Source organism: Syngnathus floridae, chromosome 15, assembly GCF_059516105.1.
Source record: "Syngnathus floridae isolate MCC-2025c chromosome 15, RoL_Sflo_1.0, whole genome shotgun sequence".
NCBI lineage: Eukaryota > Metazoa > Chordata > Actinopteri > Syngnathiformes > Syngnathidae > Syngnathus > Syngnathus floridae.
The window spans coordinates 5,281,153-5,302,541 of record NC_142427.1 but is presented as its reverse complement, the minus strand read 5'-3'; the positions used below and the strand labels follow the sequence as shown (position 1 = coordinate 5,302,541).

The 21,389-nt window shown below is 37.9% G+C and overlaps 1 protein-coding gene across 3 annotated transcripts in view; it reads right to left on the bottom strand.

The window, feature by feature from the left end:
- Positions 1-21,389, bottom strand: part of slc25a35 (solute carrier family 25 member 35) — a 27,638-nt gene extending 6,249 nt beyond the window's left edge. For 2 of the 3 annotated variants that reach the window (XR_015863254.1, XM_088399535.1), the window contains exons 1-2: positions 20,880-21,389; positions 20,455-20,520 (exon numbers count right to left, since the gene is read on the bottom strand). Coding sequence is in view for 2 of the 3 variants with exons in the window: in XM_088399535.1 (XP_088255661.1) it covers positions 20,455-20,520; positions 20,880-21,251 (438 nt within the window). In the remaining variant the exon portion in view is untranslated. The remainder of the gene's footprint in view (positions 1-20,454; positions 20,521-20,879) is intronic. The other variant, XM_088399534.1, reaches the window with a different exon arrangement.

Here is a 21,389-nt window from a genome sequence, read left to right as displayed (position 1 = left end):
GACCCCAAATGAACCGGAAGTGACCCCAGGTAAACCGGAAGTGACCCAAAATCAAACCGGAAGTGACCTTTTTAAACCGGAAGTGACCTTTTTAAACCGGAAGTGACCCCAAATAAACCGGAAGTGACCTCAGCTAGACCGGAAGTGCCTCTTATCAAACCGGAAGTGACCCAAATAGACCGGAAGTGACCCAAATCAAACCGGAAGTGACCCCAAATGAACCGGAAGTGACCTCAAGTAAACCGGAAGTGACCCCAAATCAAACCGGAAGTGACCTTTTTAAACCGGAAGTGACCTTTTTAAACCGGAAGTGACCCCAAATAAACCGGAAGTGACCTCAGCTAGACCGGAAGTGCCTCTTATCAAACCGGAAGTGACCCAAATAGACCGGAAGTGACCCAAATCAAACCGGAAGTGACCTTATTTCAACATTAACTGCCCTAAATAGCTACATTAGGTGCTAACTTTTGCATTTATTGTCCGATTGAACCCGTTTCAACATTTTAACCCCAAAAGTGAACCTCCTGAAGCCGTTTTTTATCGTTTTGTTCCAAATTTCAAAAAATTTTGGTGCAATTGTTTTTTCTTTTAATTCCCACTCATTCTCTATGGGGATTCAAGATTTTCTCTAACTTCTACATTATTTAACCGTTTCAACCCGTTCCAACTTTCAACTGTTCATCTTTTGGCTACCCATTCCACAACCTCCCACTTACCAAAAATTCCAAACTTTCAAATTTGAAATTCAACCAAATTCTCTAAAATTTAGTATTACACTTCTATTTTCCACATTTCTCAAGAAATTCAACTCATTTCAACATCATTCGGCATCATTCCCCAAGAAGTGATTCAAAGTATTCGCCTTCACACGCAATTTCTCCAGAAATTGCATTTTCTAGTTATTATATTTTATTCTCCACACTTTTTTGTCCCGCTTCTTCTTCCACATAATTCATCCGATTCACTCCGTTCCACTTTTCACATATTCCAAATATTCACGAGATGAGCGCTTCCATTTTTCTCGTTCCGAAAATTTTCCGATTTCGCAAAATTCGCGAATTTACGACAAATTTTTCCCCATTCATTCTCAATGGCAGATTCGACATTTCACATTTACGTGATTCCCCTTTTAAATTCACCTCATTCAGCACATTCAAACCACATTCGGAATGATTCTCGACATTCCCAAAATTCCCAAATTCAAAAATTTCACGTTTTCACGTTAAAAATTTCGACAAAATTTCACAAAATTCCGTTTTTCACCTCTAATTTCTACAATTTTTGACCGATTCAACCCATTCCAACTTTCAACTGTTCATCTTTTTCCTACCTATTCCACACCTTCCCACTTACAAAAATTTCCAAATTTTTTATTTTGAAATTCACACCAAATTCTACAAAATTTCGTTTTTCTACTCTAATTTCTACATTTTTCAACCGATTCAACCCATTCCAACTTTATTCACTTTGGTTACCTCATCCTTACCGTATTCACCCCCTTCACCCCCACTTCCACTATGCTTACACAATTCAACCCTTGACCCCCACTTCCAGTGTGAAGGCCATCTTGGATTGACCCTGAAGTGCTCCCAATGAACCTAGAATGAACCGGAAGTGACCCAAATCAAACCGGAAGTGACCCCAAATGAACCGGAAGTGACCTCAGGTAAACCGGAAGTGACCCCAAAACAAACCGGAAGTGACCTTTTTAAACCGGAAGTGACCTTTTTAAACCGGAAGTGACCCCAAATAAACCGGAAGTGACCTCAGCTAGACCGGAAGTGCCTCTTATCAAACCGGAAGTGACCCAAATAGACCGGAAGTGACCCAAATGAAACCGGAAGTGACCTTATTTCAACATTAACTGCCCTAAATAGCTACATTAGGCGCTAACTTTTGCATTTATTGTCCGATTGAACCCGTTTCAACATTTTGACCCCAAAAGTGAACCTCCTGAAGCCGTTTTTTTTCGTTTTGTTCCAAATTTCAAAAAATTTTGGCGCAATTGCTTTTTCTTTTAATTCCCACTCATTCTCTATGGGGATTCAAGATTTGCTCTAACTTCTACATTATTTAACCGTTTCAACCCGTTCCAACTTTCAACTGTTCATCTTTTGCCTACCTATTCCACAACCTCCCACTTACCAAAAATTCCAAACTTTCAAATTTGAAATTCAACCAAATTCTCCAAAATTTAGTATTACACTTCTATTTTCCACATTTCTCAAGAAATTCAACTCATTTCAACATCATTCGGCATCATTCCCCAAGAAGTGATTCAAAGTATTCGCCTTCACACGCAATTTCTCCAGAAATTGCATTTTCTAGTTATTATTATTATTCTTCTATTTTATTCCCGCCACTTTTTTGTCCCGCTTCTTCTTCCACATAATTCATCCGATTCACTCCGTTCCACTTTTGACGTATTCCAAATATTCACGAGATGAGCGCTTCCATTTTTCTCGTTCCGAAAATTTTCCGATTTCGCAAAATTCGCGAATTTACGACAAATTTTTCCCCATTCATTCTCAATGGCAGATTCGACATTTCACATTTACGTCATTCCCCTTTTAAATTCACCTCATTCAGCACATTCAAACCACATTCGGAATGATTCTCGACATTCCCAAAATTCCCAAATTCAAAAATTTCACGTTTTCTCGTTAAACATTCCGACAAAATTTCACGAAATTTCGTTTTTCACCTCTAATTTCTACATTTTTCGACCGATTCAACCCGTTCCAACTTTCAACTGTTCATCTTTTGCCTACCTATTCCACAACTTCCCACTTACAAAAAAATTCCAAATTTTCAAATTTGAAATTCAACCAAATTCTTCGTAATTTCGTTTTTCTACTCTAATTTCTACATTTTTCAACCGATTCAACCCATTCCAACTTTCAACTGTTCATCTTTTGCCTGCCTATTCCACAACTTCTCACCTATCAAAAATTCCAAAATTTCAAATTTGAAATTCAACCAAATTCTCCAAAATTTCGTTTTTCTACTCTAACTTCTACGTTTTTCAACCGATTCAACCCATTCCAACTTTCAACTGTTCATCTTTTGCCTACCTATTCCACACCTTCCCACTTACCAAAATTTCCAAATTTTCAATTTTGAAATTCAACCAAATTCTACAAAATTTGGTTTTTCTACTCTAATTTCTACATTTTTCAACCGATTCAACCCATTCCAACTTTATTCACTTTGGTCACCTCATCCTTACCATATTCACCCCCTTCACCCCCACTTCCACTATGCTTACAAAATTCAACCCTTGACCCCCACTTCCAGTGTGGCGGCCATCTTGGATTGACCCTGAAGTGCTCCCAATGAACCTAGAATGAACCGGAAGTGCCCCAAATCGAACCGGAAGTGACCTTAGGTAAACAGGAAGTGACCTCAGGTAAACCGGAAGTGACCCCAAATCAAACCGGAAGTGACCTTTTTAAACCGGAAGTGACCTTTTTAAACCGGAAGTGACCCCAAATAAACCGGAAGTGACCTCAGCTAGACCGGAAGTGCCTCTAATCAAACCGGAAGTGACCCAAAACAAACCGGAAGTGACCCCAAATGAACCGGAAGTGACCTCAAGTAAACCGGAAGTGACCCCAAATCAAACCGGAAGTGACCTTTTTAAACCGGAAGTGACCTTTTTAAACCGGAAGTGACCCCAAATAAACCGGAAGTGACCTCAGCTAGACCGGAAGTGCCTCTTATCAAACCGGAAGTGACCCAAATAGACCGGAAGTGACCCAAATCAAACCGGAAGTGACCTTATTTCAACATTAACTGCCCTAAATAGCTACATTAGGCGCTAACTTTTGCATTTATTGTCCGATTGAACCCGTTTCAACATTTTAACCCCAAAAGTGAACCTCCTGAAGCCGTTTTTTATCGTTTTGTTCCAAATTTCAAAAAATTTGGGCGCAATTGTTTTTTCTTTTAATTCCCACTCATTCTCTATGGGGATTCAAGATTTGCTCTAACTTCTACATTATTTAACCGTTTCAACCCGTTCCAACTTTCAACTGTTCATCTTTTGCCTACCTATTCCACAATCTCCCACTTACCAAAAATTCCAAACTTTCAAATTTGAAATTCAACCATATTCACCAAAATTCTGTCGTACATTTCTATTTTCCACATTTCTCAAGAAATTCAACTAATTTCAACATCATTCGGCATCATTCCCCAAGAAGTGATTCAAAGTATTCGCCTTCACACGCAATTTCTCCAGAAATTGCATTTTCTAGTTATTATTATTATTATTATATTTTATTCTCCACACTTTTTTGTCCCGCTTCTTCTTCCACATAATTCATCCGATTCACTCCGTTCCACTTTTGACGTATTCCAAATATTCACGAGATGAGCGCTTCCATTTTTCTCGTTCCGAAAATTTTCCGATTTCGCAAAATTCGCGAATTTACGACAAATTTTTCCCCATTCATTCTCAATGGCAGATTCGACATTTCACATTTACGTCATTCCCCTTTTAAATTCACCTCATTCAGCACATTCAAACCACATTCGGAATGATTCTCGACATTCCCAAAATTCCCAAATTCAAAAATTTCACGTTTTCACGTTAAAAATTTCGACAAAATTTCACAAAATTTGGTTTTTCACCTCTAATTTCTACATTCTTTGACCGATTCAACCCATTCCAACTTTCAACTGTTCATCTTTTGCCTACCTATTCCACACCTTCCCACTTACCAAAATTTCCCAAAATTTTATTTTGAAATTCACACCAAATTCTACAAAATTTAGTTTTTTCACTCTAAATTCTACATTTTTCAACCGATTCAACCCATTCCAACTTTATTCACTTTGGTCACTTCATCCTTACCATATTCACCCCTTCACCCCCACTTCCACTATGCTTACACAATTCAACCCTTGACCCCCACTTCCAGTGTGGCGGCCATCTTGGATTGACCCTGAAGTGCTCCCAATGAACCTAGAATGAACCGGAAGTGCCCCAATTCGAACCGGAAGTGACCTTAGGTAAACAGGAAGTGACCTCAGGTAAACCGGAAGTGACCCCAAATCAAACCGGAAGTGACCCAAATCAAACCGGAAGTGACCCCAAATGAACCGGAAGTGACCCCAGGTAAACCGGAAGTGACCCAAAATCAAACCGGAAGTGACCTTTTTAAACCGGAAGTGACCTTTTTAAACCGGAAGTGACCCCAAATAAACCGGAAGTGACCTCAGCTAGACCGGAAGTGCCTCTTATCAAACCGGAAGTGACCCAAATAGACCGGAAGTGACCCAAATCCAACCGGAAGTGACCCCAAATGAACCGGAAGTGACCTCAAGTAAACCGGAAGTGACCCCAAATCAAACCGGCAGTGACCTTTTTAAACCGGAAGTGACCTTTTTAAACCGGAAGTGACCCCAAATAAACCGGAAGTGACCTCAGCTAGACCGGAAGTGCCTCTTATCAAACCGGAAGTGACCCAAATAGACCGGAAGTGACCCAAATCAAACCGGAAGTGACCTTATTTCAACATTAACTGCCCTAAATAGCTACATTAGGCGCTAACTTTTGCATTTATTGTCCGATTGAACCCGTTTCAACATTTTAACCCCAAAAGTGAACCCCCTGAAGCCGTTTTTTATCGTTTTGTTCCAAATTTCAAAAAATGTTGGCGCAATTGTTTTTTCTTTTAATTCCCACTCATTCTCTATGGGGATTCAAGATTTGCTCTAACTTCTACATTATTTAACCGTTTCAACCCGTTCCAACTTTCAACTGTTCATCTTTTGCCTACCTATTCCAAAATCTCCCACTTACCAAAAATTCCAAACTTTCAAATTTGAAATTCAACCAAATTCACTAAAATTTTGTATTACACTTCTATTTTCCACATTTCTCAAGAAATTCAACTAATTTCAACATCATTCGGCATCATTCCCCAAGAAGTGATTCAAAGTATTCGCCTTCACACGCAATTTCTCCAGAAATTGCATTTTCTAGTTATTATTATTATTATATTTTATTCTCCACACTTTTTTGTCCCGCTTCTTCTTCCACATAATTCATCCGATTCACTCCGTTCCACTTTTGACGTATTCCAAATATTCACGAGATGAGCGCTTCCATTTTTCTCGTTCCGAAAATTTTCCGATTTCGCAAAATTCGCGAATTTACGACAAATTTTTCCCCATTCATTCTCAATGGCAGATTCGACATTTCACATTTATGTCATTCCCCTTTTAAATTCACCTCATTCAGCACATTCAAACCACATTCGGAATGATTCTCGACATTCCCAAAATTCCCAAATTAAAAAATTTCACGTTTTCACGTTAAAAATTCCGATAAAATTTCACGAAATTTCGTTTTTCACCTCTAATTTCTACATTTTTCGACCGATTCAACCCGTTCCAACTTCCAACTGTTCATCTTTTGCCTACCTATTCCACAACTTCCCACTTACAAAAAAATTCCAAATTTTCAAATTTGAAATTCAACCAAATTCTTCGTAATTTCGTTTTTCTACTCTAATTTCTACATTTTTCAACCGATTCAACCCATTCCAACTTTCAACTGTTCATCTTTTGCCTGCCTATTCCACAACTTCTCACCTACCAAAAATTCCAAAATTTCAAATTTGAAATTCAACCAAATTCTCCAAAATTTCGTTTTTCTACTCTAACTTCTACGTTTTTCAACCGATTCAACCCATTCCAACTTTCAACTGTTCATCTTTTGCCTACCTATTCCACACCTTCCCACTTACCAAAATTTCCAAATTTTCAATTTTGAAATTCAACCAAATTCTACAAAATTTGGTTTTTCTACTCTAATTTCTACATTTTTCAACCGATTCAACCCATTCCAACTTTATTCACTTTGGTCACCTCATCCTTACCATATTCACCCCCTTCACCCCCACTTCCACTATGCTTACAAAATTCAACCCTTGACCCCCACTTCCAGTGTGGCGGCCATCTTGGATTGACCCTGAAGTGCTCCCAATGAACCTAGAATGAACCGGAAGAGCCCCAAATCGAACCGGAAGTGACCTTAGGTAAACAGGAAGTGACCTCAGGTAAACCGGAAGTGACCCCAAATCAAACCGGAAGTGACCTTTTTAAACCGGAAGTGACCTTTTTAAACCGGAAGTGACCCCAAATAAACCGGAAGTGACCTCAGCTAGACCGGAAGTGCCTCTAATCAAACCGGAAGTGACCCAAATAGACCGGAAGTGACCCAAATCAAACCGGAAGTGACCTTATTTCAACATTAACTGCCCTAAATAGCTACATTAGGCGCTAACTTTTGCATTTATTGTCCGATTGAACCCGTTTCAACATTTTAACCCCAAAAGTGAACCTCCTGAAGCCGTTTTTAATCGTTGTGTTCCAAATTTCAAAAAAATGTTGGCGCAATTGTTTTTTTTTTTAATTCCCACTCATTCTCTATTGGGATTCAAGATTTGCTCTAACTTCTACATTATTTAACCGTTTCAACCCGTTCCAACTTTCAACTGTTCATCCTTTGCCTACCTATTCCACAACCTCCCACTTACCAAAAATTCCAAACTTTCAAATTTGAAATTCAACCAAATTCTCCAAAATTTTGTATTACACTTCTATTTTCCACATTTCTCAAGAAATTCAACTAATTTCAACATCATTCGGCATCATTCCCCAAGAAGTGATTCAAAGTCTTCGCCTTCACACGCAATTTCTCCAGAAATTGCATTTTCTAGTTATTATTATTCTTCTATTTTATTCCCGCCACTTTTTTGTCCCGCTTCTTCTTCCACATAATTCATCCGATTCACTCCGTTCCACTTTTGACGTATTCCAAATATTCACGAGATGAGCGCTTCCATTTTTCTCGTTCCGAAAATTTTCCGATTTCGCAAAATTCGCGAATTTACGACAAATTTTTCCCCATTCATTCTCAATGGCAGATTCGACATTTCACATTTACGTCATTCCCCTTTTAAATTCACCTCATTCAGCACATTCAAACCACATTCGGAATGATTCTCGACATTCCCAAAATTCCCAATTTCAAAAATTTCACGTTTTCACGTTAAAAATTCCGACAAAATTTCACGAAATTTCGTTTTTCACCTCTAATTTCTCCATTTTTCGACCGATTCAACCCGTTCCAACTTCCAACTGTTCATCTTTTGCCTACCTATTCCACAACTTCCCACTTACAAAAAAATTCCAAATTTTCAAATTTGAAATTCAACCAAATTCTTCGTAATTTCGTTTTTCTACTCTAATTTCTACATTTTTCAACCGATTCAACCCATTCCAACTTTCAACTGTTCATCTTTTGCCTGCCTATTCCACAACTTCTCACATACCAAATATTCAAAATTTTCAAATTTGAAATTCAACCAAATTCTCCAAAATTTCGTTTTTCTACTCTAACTTCTACATTTTTCAACCGATTCAACTCATTCCAACTTTCAACTGTTCATCTTTTGCCAACCTATTCCACAACTTCCCATTTGCCAGAAATTCCAAATTTGAAATTCAACCAAATTTTTCTAAATTTCGTTTTTCTACTCTAATTTCTACATTTTTCAACCGATTCTAACCATTCCAACTTTCAACTGTTCATCTTTTGCCTACCTATTCCACAACGTCCCACTTACCCAAAATTCCAAATTTGAAACTCAACCAAATTCTCCAAAATTTCATTTTTCTACTCTCATTTCTACATTGTTCAACCGATTCAACCCATTCCAACTTTCAACTGTTCATCTTTTGCCTACCTATTCCACAACTTCCCGTTTACCAAAAATTCCAAATTTGAAATTCAACCAAATTTTTCAAAATTTCGATTTTCTACTCTAATTTCTACATTTTTCAACCAATTCTACCCATTCCAACTTTCAACTGTTCATCTTTTGCCTACCTATTCCACAACTTCCCACTGATCAAAAATTCCAAATTTGAAATTCAACCAAATTCTCAAAATTTTCGTTTTTCTACTCTAATTTCTACATTTTTCAACTTATTCAACTCATTCCAACTTTCAACTGTTCATCTTTTGCCAACCTATTCCACAACTTCCCATTTGCCAAAAATTCCAAATTTGAAATTCAACCAAATTTTTCTAAATTTCGTTTTTCTACTCTAATTTCTACATTTTTCAACCGATTCTACCAATTCCAAGTTTCAACTGTTCATCTTTTTTCTACCTATTCCACAACTTTCCACTTACCAAAAATTCCAAACTTTCAAATTTGAAATTCAACCAAATTCTCCAAAATTTAGTCTTACACTTCTATTTTCCACATTTCTCAAGAAATTCAACTCTTTTCAACATCATTCGGCATCATTCCCCAAGAAGTGATTCAAAGTCTTCGCCTTCACACGCAATTTCTCCAGAAATTGCATTTTCTAGTTATTATTATTATTCTTCTATTTTATTCCCGCCACTTTTTTGTCCCGCTTCTTCTTCCACATAATTCATCCGATTCACTCCGTTCCACTTTTGACGTATTCCAAATATTCACGAGATGAGCGCTTCCATTTTTCTCGTTCCGAAAGTTTTCCGATTTCGCAAAATTCGCGAATTTACGACAAATTTTTCCCCATTCATTCTCAATGGCAGATTCGACATTTCACATTTACGTCATTCCCCTTTTAAATTCACCTCATTCAGCACATTCAAACCACATTCGGAATGATTCTCGACATTCCCAAAATTCCCAAATTCAAAAATTTCACGTTTTCACGTTAAAAATTTCGACAAAATTTCACAAAATTTGGTTTTTCACCTCTAATTTCTACATTCTTTGACCGATTCAACCCATTCCAACTTTCAACTGTTCATCTTTTGCCTATCTATTCCACACCTTCCCACTTACCAAAATTTCCCAAAATTTTATTTTGAAATTCACACCAAATTCTACAAAATTTCGTTTTTTCACTCTAAATTCTACATTTTTCAACCGATTCAACCCATTCCAACTTTATTCACTTTGGTCACTTCATCCTTACCATATTCACCCCTTCACCCCCACTTCCACTATGCTTACACAATTCAACCCTTGACCCCCACTTCCAGTGTGGCGGCCATCTTGGATTGACCCTGATGTGCTCCCAATGAACCTAGAATGAACCGGAAGTGCCCCAATTCGAACCGGAAGTGACCTTAGGTAAACAGGAAGTGACCTCAGGTAAACCGGAAGTGACCCCAAATCAAACCGGAAGTGACCCAAATCAAACCGGAAGTGACCCCAAATGAACCGGAAGTGACCCCAGGTAAACCGGAAGTGACCCTAAATCAAACCGGAAGTGACCTTTTTAAACCGGAAGTGACCTTTTTAAACCGGAAGTGACCCCAAATAAACCGGAAGTGACCTCAGCTAGACCGGAAGTGCCTCTTATCAAACCGGAAGTGACCCAAATAGACCGGAAGTGACCCAAATCAAACCGGAAGTGACCTTTTTAAACCTGAAGTGACCCCAAATCAAACCAGAAGTGACCTTTTTAAACCGGAAGTGACCCCAAATAAACCGGAAGTGACCTTAGCTAGACCGGAAGTGCCTCTAATCAAACCGGAAGTGACCCAAATAGACCGGAAGTGACCCAAATCAAACCGGAAGTGACCTTTTTAAACCGGAAGTGACCCCAAATCAAACCGGAAGTGACCTTTTTAAACCGGAAGTGACCTTTTTAAACCGGAAGTGACCTGAGCTCGACCGGAAGTGCCTTTAATCAAACCGGAAGTGACCCAAATAGACCGGAAGGGACCTTATTTCAACATTAACTGCCCTAAATAGCTACATTAGGCGCTAACTTTTGCATTTTTTGTCCGAATGAACCCGTTTCAACATTTTAACCCCAAAAGTGAACCTCCTGAAGCCGTTTTTTATCGTTTTGTTCCAAATTTCAAAAATTTTTGGCGCAATTGTTTTTTCTTTTAATTCCCACTCATTCTCTATGGGGATTCAAGAATTGGTCTAACTTCTACATTATTTAACCGTTTCAACCCGTTCCAACTTTCAACTGTTCATCTTTTGCCTACCTATTCCACAATCTCCCACTTACCAAAAATTCCAAACTTTCAAATTTGAAATTCAACCAAATTCACCAAAATTCTGTAGTACACTTCTATTTTCCACATTTCTCAAGAAATTCAACTAATTTCAACATCATTCGGCATCATTCCCCAAGAAGTGATTCAAAGTATTCGCCTTCACACGCAATTTCTCCAGAAATTGCATTTTCTAGTTATTGTGTGAAGGCGATGGCCTTCACACATATGTTATTCTACACCATTCTCTATTATTATTATTATTCTTCTTCTATTTTATTCCCGCCACTTTTTTGTCCCGCTTCTTCTTCCACATAATTCATCCGATTCACTCCGTTCCACTTTTGACGTATTCCAAATATTCACGAGATGAGCGCTTCCATTTTTCTCGTTCCGAAAATTTTCCGATTTCGCAAAATTCGCGAATTTACGACAAATTTTTCCCCATTCATTCTCAATGGCAGATTCGACATTTCACATTTACGTCATTCCCCTTTTAAATTCACCTCATTCAGCACATTCAAACCACATTCGGAATGATTCTCGACATTCCCAAAATTCCCAAATTCAAAAATTTCACGTTTTCACGTTAAAAATTTCGACAAAATTTCACGAAATTTCGTTTTTCACCTCTAATTTCTACATTCTTTGACCGATTCAACCCATTCCAACTTTCAACTGTTCATCTTTTGCCTACCTATTCCACACCTTCCCACTTACCACAATTTCCCAAAATTTTATTTTGAAATTCACACCAAATTCTACAAAATTTAGTTTTTTCACTCTAAATTCTACATTTTTCAACCGATTCAACCCATTCCAACTTTATTCACTTTGGTCACTTCATCCTTACCATATTCACCCCTTCACCCCCACTTCCACTATGCTTACACAATTCAACCCTTGACCCCCACTTCCAGTGTGGCGGCCATCTTGGATTGACCCTGAAGTGCTCCCAATGAACCTAGAATGAACCGGAAGTGCCCCAATTCGAACCGGAAGTGACCTTAGGTAAACAGGAAGTGACCTCAGGTAAACCGGAAGTGACCCCAAATCAAACCGGAAGTGACCTTTTTAAACCGGAAGTGACCTTTTTAAACCGGAAGTGACCCCAAATAAACCGGAAGTGACCTCAGCTAGACCGGAAGTGCCTCTAATCAAACCGGAAGTGACCCAAATAGACCGGAAGTGACCCAAATCAAACCGGAAGTGACCCCAAATGAACCGGAAGTGACCCCAAATCAAACCGGAAGTGACCTTTTTAAACCGGAAGTGACCTTTTTAAACCGGAAGTGACCCCAAATAAACCGGAAGTGACCTCAGCTAGACCGGAAGTGCCTCTTATCAAACCGGAAGTGACCCTAATAGACCGGAAGTGACCCAAATCAAACCGGAAGTGACCTTATTTCAACATTAACTGCCCTAAATAGCTACATTAGGCGCTAACTTTTGCATTTATTGTCCGATTGAACCCGTTTCAACATTTTAACCCCAAAAGTGAACCTCCTGAAGCCGTTTTTTATCGTTTTGTTCCAAATTTCAAAAAATTTTGGCGCAATTGTTTTTTCTTTTAATTCCCACTCATTCTCTATGGGGATTCAAGATTTGCTCTAACTTCTACATTATTTAACCGTTTCAACCCGTTCCAACTTTCAACTGTTCATCTTTTGCCTACCTATTCCACAATCTCCCACTTACCAAAAATTCCAAACTTTCAAATTTGAAATTCAACCAAATTCACCAAAATTTTGTATTACACTTCTATTTTCCACATTTCTCAAGAAATTCAACTAATTTCAACATCATTCGGCATCATTCCCCAAGAAGTGATTCAAAGTATTCGCCTTCACACGCAATTTCTCCAGAAATTGCATTTTCTAGTTATTATTATTATATTTTATTCTCCACACTTTTTTGTCCCGCTTCTTCTTCCACATAATTCATCCGATTCACTCCGTTCCACTTTTGATGTATTCCAAATATTCACGAGATGAGCGCTTCCATTTTTCTCGTTCCGAAAATTTTCCGATTTCGCAAAATTCGCGAATTTACGACAAATTTTTCCCCATTCATTCTTAATGGCAGATTCGACATTTCACATTTACGTCATTCCACTTTTAAATTCACCTGATTCAGCACATTCAAGCCACATTCGGAATGATTCTCAACATTCCCAAAATTGCCAAATTCAAAAATTTCACGTTTTCACGTTAAAATTTTCGACAAAATTTCACGAAATTTCGTTTTTCACCTCTAGTTTCTACATTTTTCAACCGATTCAACCCATTCCAATTTTCAACTGTTCATCTTTTGCCTGCCTATTCCACAACTTCTCACCTACCAAAAATTCCAAAATTTCAAATTTGAAATTCAACCAAATTCTCCAAAATTTCGTTTTTCTACTCTAACTTCTACGTTTTTCAACCGATTTAACCCATTCCAACTTTAAACTTTTCATCTTTTTTCTACCTATTCCACAACTTCCAACTTACAAAAAATTCCAAATTTTCAAATTTGAAATTCAACCAAATTCTCCAAAATTTCGTTTTTCTACTCTAATTTCTACATTTTTCAACCGATTCAACTCATTCCAACTTTCAACTGTTCATCTTATCCTACCTATTCCACAACCTCCCATTTACCAAAAATTCTAAATTTGAAATTCAACCAAATTTTTCAAAATTTCGTTTTTCTACTCTAATTTCTACATTTTTCAACCGATTCTACCCATACCAACTTTCAACTGTTCATCTTTTGCCTACCTATTCCACAACTTCCCACTTATCAAAAATTCCAAATTTGAAGTTCAACCAAATTCTCCAAAATTTCGTTTTTCTAATCTAATTTCTACATTGTTCAACCGATTCAACCCATTCCAACTTTCAACTCTTCATCTTTTGCCTACCTATTCCACAACTTCCCACTCACCAAAAATTCCAGATTTGAAATTCAACCAAATTCTCCAACATTTTGTTTTTCTACTCTAATTTCTACATTGTTCAACCAATTCAACCCATTCCAACTTTCAACTCTTCATCTTTTGCCTACCTATTCCACAACTTCCGACTTACCAAAAATTCCAAATTTGAAATTCAAACAAATTTTTCAAAATTTTGTTTTTCTAGTCTAATTTCTACATTTTTCAACCGATTCTACCCATTCCAACTTTCAACTCTTCATCTTTAGCCTAACTATTCCACAACTTCCCACTTACCAAAAATTCCAAATTTGAAATTCAACCAAATTCTCCAACATTTTTTTTCTACTCTAATTTCTACATTGTTCAACCGATTCAACCCATTCCAACTTTCAACTGTTCATCTTTTGCCTACCTATTCTACAACTTCCAACTTACCAAAAATTCCAAATTTGAAATTCAACCAAATTCTCCAAAATTTCGTTTTCTACTCTCATTTCTACATTTCTCTACCGATTCAACCCATTCCAACTTTCAAGTATTCATATTTTGCCTACCTATTCCACAACTTCCCTTTACAAAAAATTCCAAATTTTCAAATTTGAAATTCAACCAAATTCTCCAAAAATTTGTTTTTCTACTCTAATTTCTACATTTTTCAACCGATTCAACCCATTCCAACTTTCAACTCTTCATCTTTTTCCTACCTATTCCCCAAATTCCCACTTACCATAAATTCCACATTTTCAGATTCGAAATTCAACCAAATCCTCCAAAATTCCACCAAATTCTCCAAAATTCCGTTTTTCACCTCTGTTTTCTACATTTCTCAAGTAATTCAACTCATTTCAACATCATTCGGCATCATTCCCCAAGAAGTGAGTCAAAGTCTTCGCCTTCACACGCAATTTCTCCAGAAATTGCATTTTCTAGTTATTATTATTATTATATTTTATTCTCCACACTTTTTTGTCCCGCTTCTTCTTCCACATTCTTCATCCGATTCACTCCGTTCCACTTTTGACGTATTCCAAATATTCACGAGATGAGCGCTTCCATTTTTCTCGTTCCGAAAATTTTCCGATTTCGCAAAATTCGCGAATTTACGACAAATTTTTCCCCATTCATTCTCAATGGCAGATTCGACATTTCACATTTACGTCATTCCCCTTTTAAATTCACCTCATTCAGCACATTCAAACCACATTCGGAATGATTCTCGACATTCCCAAAATTCCCAAATTCAAAAATTTCACGTTTTCACGTTAAAAATTCCGACAAAATTTAACGAAATTTCGTTTTTCACCTCTAATTTCTACATTTTTCGACCGATTCAACCCATTCCAACTTCCAACTGTTCATCTTTTGCCTACCTATTCCACAACTTCCCACTTACAAAAAAATTCCAAATTTTCAAATTTGAAATTCAACCAAATTCTTCGTAATTTCCTTTTTCTACTCTAATTTCTACATTTTTCAACCGATTCAACCCATTCCAACTTTCAACTGTTCATCTTTTGCCTGCCTATTCCACAACTTCTCACATACCAAATATTCAAAATTTTCCAAATTTGAAATTCAACCAAATTCTCCAAAATTTCGTTTTTCTACTCTAACTTCTACATTTTTCAACCGATTCAACTCATTCCAACTTTCAACTGTTCATCTTTTGCCAACCTATTCCACAACTTCCCATTTGCCAAAAATTCCAAATTTGAAATTCAACCAAATTTTTCGTAATTTCGTTTTTCTACTCTAATTTCTACATTTTTCAACCGATTCTACTCATTCCAACTTTCAAGTGTTCATCTTTTGCCTACCTATTCCACAACGTCCCACTTACCAAAAATTCCAAATTTGAAATTCAACCAAATTCTCCAAAATTTCATTTTTCTACTCTAATTTCTACATTGTTCAACCGATTCAACCCATTCCAACTTTCAACTGTTCATCTTTTGCCTACCTATTCCACAACTTCCCGTTTACCAAAAATTCCAAATTTGAAATTCAACCAAATTTTTCTAAATTTCGTTTTTCTACTCTAATTTCTACATTTTTCAACCGATTCTAACCATTCCAACTTTCAACTGTTCATCTTTTGCCTACCTATTCCACAACGTCCCACTTACCAAAAATTCCAAATTTGAAATTCAACCAAATTTTCAAAAATTTCATTTTTCTACTCTCATTTCTACATTGTTCAACCGATTCAACCCATTCCAACTTTCAACTGTTCATCTTTTGCCTACCTATTCCACAACTTCCCGTTTACCAAAAATTCCAAATTTGAAATTCAACCAAATTTTTCAAAATTTCGTTTTTCTACTCTAATTTCTACATTTTTCAACCAATTCTACCCATTCCAACTTTCAACTGTTCATCTTTTGCCTACCTATTCCACGACTTCCCACTGATCAAAAATTCCAAATTTGAAATTCAACCAAATTCTCCAAATTTTCGTTTTTCTACTCTAATTTCTACATTTTTCAACTTATTCAATTCATTCCAACTTTCAACTGTTCATCTTTTGCCAACCTATTCCACAACTTCCCATTTGCCAATAATTCCAAATTTGAAATTCAACCAAATTTTTCTAAATTTCGTTTTTCTACTCTAATTTCTACATTTTTCAACCGATTCTACCCATTCCAACTTTCAACTGTTCATCTTTTTTCTACCTATTCCACAACTTTCCACTTACCAAAAATTCCAAACTTTCAAATTTTAAATTCAACCAAATTCTCCAAAATTTAGTATTACACTTCTATTTTCCACATTTCTCAAGAAATTCAACTCATTTCAACATCATTCGGCATCATTCCCCAAGAAGTGATTCAAAGTCTTCGCCTTCACACGCAATTTCTCCAGAAATTGCATTTTCTAGTTGTGTGAAGGCGATGGCCTTCACACATATGTTATTCTACACCATTCTCTATTATTATTATTATTATTATTATTATTGTGTGAAGGCGATGGCCTTCATTATTATTATATTTTATTCTCCACACTTTTTTGTCCCGCTTCTTCTTCCACATAATTCATCCGATTCACTCCGTTCCACTTTTGACGTATTCCAAATATTCACGAGATGAGCGCTTCCATTTTTCTCGTTCCGAAAATTTTCCGATTTCGCAAAATTCGCGAATTTACGACAAATTTTTCCCCATTCATTCTCAATGGCAGATTCGACATTTCACATTTACGTCATTCCCCTTTTAAATTCACCTCATTCAGCACATTCAAACCACATTCGGAATGATTCTCGACATTCCCAAAATTCCCAAATTCAAAAATTTCACGTTTTCACGTTAAAAATTTCGACAAAATTTCACAAAATTTGGTTTTTCACCTCTAATTTCTACATTCTTTGACCGATTCAACCCATTCCAACTTTCAACTGTTCATCTTTTGCCTACCTATTCCACACCTTCCCACTTACCAAAATTTCCCAAAATTTTATTTTGAAATTCACACCAAATTCTACAAAATTTAGTTTTTTCACTCTAAATTCTACATTTTTCAACCGATTCAACCCATTCCAACTTTATTCACTTTGGTCACTTCATCCTTACCATATTCACCCCTTCACCCCCACTTCCACTATGCTTACACAATTCAACCCTTGACCCCCACTTCCAGTGTGGCGGCCATCTTGGATTGACCCTGAAGTGCTCCCAATGAACCTAGAATGAACCGGAAGTGCCCCAATTCGAACCGGAAGTGACCTTAGGTAAACAGGAAGTGACCTCAGGTAAACCGGAAGTGACCCCAAATCAAACCGGAAGTGACCCAAATCAAACCGGAAGTGACCCCAAATGAACCGGAAGTGACCCCAGGTAAACCGGAAGTGACCCAAAATCAAACCGGAAGTGACCTTTTTAAACCGGAAGTGACCTTTTTAAACCGGAAGTGACCCCAAATAAACCGGAAGTGACCTCAGCTAGACCGGAAGTGCCTCTTATCAAACCGGAAGTGACCCAAATAGACCGGAAGTGACCCAAATCCAACCGGAAGTGACCCCAAATGAACCGGAAGTGACCTCAAGTAAACCGGAAGTGACCCCAAATCAAACCGGCAGTGACCTTTTTAAACCGGAAGTGACCTTTTTAAACCGGAAGTGACCCCAAATAAACCGGAAGTGACCTCAGCTAGACCGGAAGTGCCTCTTATCAAACCGGAAGTGACCCAAATAGACCGGAAGTGACCCAAATCAAACCGGAAGTGACCTTATTTCAACATTAACTGCCCTAAATAGCTACATTAGGCGCTAACTTTTGCATTTATTGTCCGATTGAACCCGTTTCAACATTTTAACCCCAAAAGTGAACCCCCTGAAGCCGTTTTTTATCGTTTTGTTCCAAATTTCAAAAAATGTTGGCGCAATTGTTTTTTCTTTTAATTCCCACTCATTCTCTATGGGGATTCAAGATTTGCTCTAACTTCTACATTATTTAACCGTTTCAACCCGTTCCAACTTTCAACTGTTCATCTTTTGCCTACCTATTCCAAAATCTCCCACTTACCAAAAATTCCAAACTTTCAAATTTGAAATTCAACCAAATTCACTAAAATTTTGTATTACACTTCTATTTTCCACATTTCTCAAGAAATTCAACTAATTTCAACATCATTCGGCATCATTCCCCAAGAAGTGATTCAAAGTATTCGCCTTCACACGCAATTTCTCCAGAAATTGCATTTTCTAGTTATTATTATTCTTCTATTTTATTCCCGCCACTTTTTTGTCCCGCTTCTTCTTCCACATAATTCATCCGATTCACTCCGTTCCACTTTTGACGTATTCCAAATATTCACGAGATGAGCGCTTCCATTTTTCTCGTTCCGAAAATTTTCCGATTTCGCAAAATTCGCGAATTTACGACAAATTTTTCCCCATTCATTCTCAATGGCAGATTCGACATTTCACATTTACGTCATTCCCCTTTTAAATTCACCTCATTCAGCACATTCAAACCACATTCGGAATGATTCTCGACATTCCCAAAATTCCCAAATTCAAAAATTTCACGTTTTCACGTTAAAAATTTCGACAAAATTTCACAAAATTTGGTTTTTCACCTCTAATTTCTACATTCTTTGACCGATTCAACCCATTCCAACTTTCAACTGTTCATCTTTTGCCTACCTATTCCACACCTTCCCACTTACCAAAATTTCCCAAAATTTTATTTTGAAATTCACACCAAATTCTACAAAATTTCGTTTTTTCACTCTAAATTCTACATTTTTCAACCGATTCAACCCATTCCAACTTTATTCACTTTGGTCACTTCATCCTTACCATATTCACCCCTTCACCCCCACTTCCACTATGCTTACACAATTCAACCCTTGACCCCCACTTCCAGTGTGGTGGCCATCTTGGATTGACCCTGAAGTGCTCCCAATGAACCTAGAATGAACCGGAAGTGCCCCAATTCGAACAGGAAGTGACCTTAGGTAAACAGGAAGTGACCTCAGGTAAACCGGAAGTGACCCCAAATCAAACCGGAAGTGACCCAAATCAAACCGGAAGTGACCCCAAATGAACCGGAAGTGACCCCAGGTAAACCGGAAGTGACCCTAAATCAAACCGGAAGTGACCTTTTTAAACCGGAAGTGACCTTTTTAAACCGGAAGTGACCCCAAATAAACCGGAAGTGACCACAGCTAGACCGGAAGTGCCTCTTATCAAACCGGAAGTGACCCAAATAGACCGGAAGTGACCCAAATCAAACCGGAAGTGACCCCAAATGAACCGGAAGTGACCTCAAGTAAACCGGAAGTGACCCCAAATCAAACCGGAAGTGACCTTTTTAAACCGGAAGTGACCTTTTTAAACCGGAAGTGACCCCAAATAAACCGGAAGTGACCTCAGCTAGACCGGAAGTGCCTCTTATCAAACCGGAAGTTACCCAAATAGACCGGAAGTGACCCAAATCAAACCGGAAGTGACCTTATTTCAACATTAACTGCCCTAAATAGCTACATTAGGCGCTAACTTTTGCATTTATTGTCCGATTGAACCCGTTTCAACATTTTAACCCCAAAAGTGAACCTCCTGAAGCCGTTTTTTATCGTTTTGTTCCAAATTTCAAAAAATTTTGGCGCAATTGTTTTTTCTTTTAATTCCCACTCATTCTCTATGGGGATTCAAGATTTGCTCTAACTTCTACATTATTTAACCGTTTCAACCCGTTCCAACTTTCAACTGTTCATCTTTTGCCTACCTATTCCACAATCTCCCACTTACCAAAAATTCCAAACTTTCAAATTTGAAATTCAACCAAATTCACCAAAATTCTGTATTACACTTCTATTTTCCACATTTCTCAAGAAATTCAACTAATTTCAACATCATTCGGCATCATTCCCCAAGAAGTGATTCAAAGTATTCGCCTTCACACGCAATTTCTCCAGAAATTGCATTTTCTAGTTACTATTAATGTGGTGCAGCACCCTGGGTGGGAATCGCTGGATTGATTAACAGTTTACGTGCTACCTGGTGTTTGTACTGGTGTCCCACAGCAATGGAGGCAGTTGACTGACTCTGCAAATGAGTCTTTACCTGTCAGTAAAACCACATATGAGAACACAGTAAACCCCTACGACAGCAAAAAACAAATTATTTGATGATAGAACCGTCTTTAAAAAATAATTGCCATTCTGTTTTGACAGTATTAGCCTTAAAAATAAATGCAGTTGATTTGGAAGCAATTATGTGCAGATAGATGCATAAGGTGAAGACTCTCCTTAACTGCTAATAACCCAAGTTAAACTTTGCTCCGCCTTACAATTACGTCAACATAGTACTTCTTAGACACCCATATCAAGTTTGAAATTTTGAACTAAAAATAACAAAAACTTGTTTGGTATTATACATATAATATTCATAGGTTTGTACACACATCAAGAGGGGCTACTGACCAAATACACAGGGCTGCCCATCACAGCTCCAGCCACCCCCGCTGTAGCTCCAGCTATGATGGTCTTAGGTGCACTGACTCTTCCATCTGTGTGGATGTAGCCAGAGGTCTCGATGATCGCGTACGAACCGAGCCGGACCCCGTTCATAAAAAACTGATACCATAGTCCGGGCACGAGGCCTTTCTGTAAGCCAGCCAGTCCGTCCACTTTTGCTATGGTATAGAAAGCGTGAAAGACATTACGGTAATAAACCTGATAGGTGCCCCGACTTTTGAGTTCCCCTTGCAGCTGCATGCGAGTCTTGACCACTTCTAACGGGTTGGTTATAAGACACGCTCCACACGCCGCCGTTCCACTAAGGAGAAAGTCCATTATTAGACACCGGCGTGGGGTTCCGACGAAGTTTTTTGCGTCTACTTTACTGAACCCGATTGCCCTTCATCCCGGCCAGGGGGCTCTCCTCCCCTTCCATAGTGAGGAAGCGTTATTTGCTTATACGCATGCGCGAGA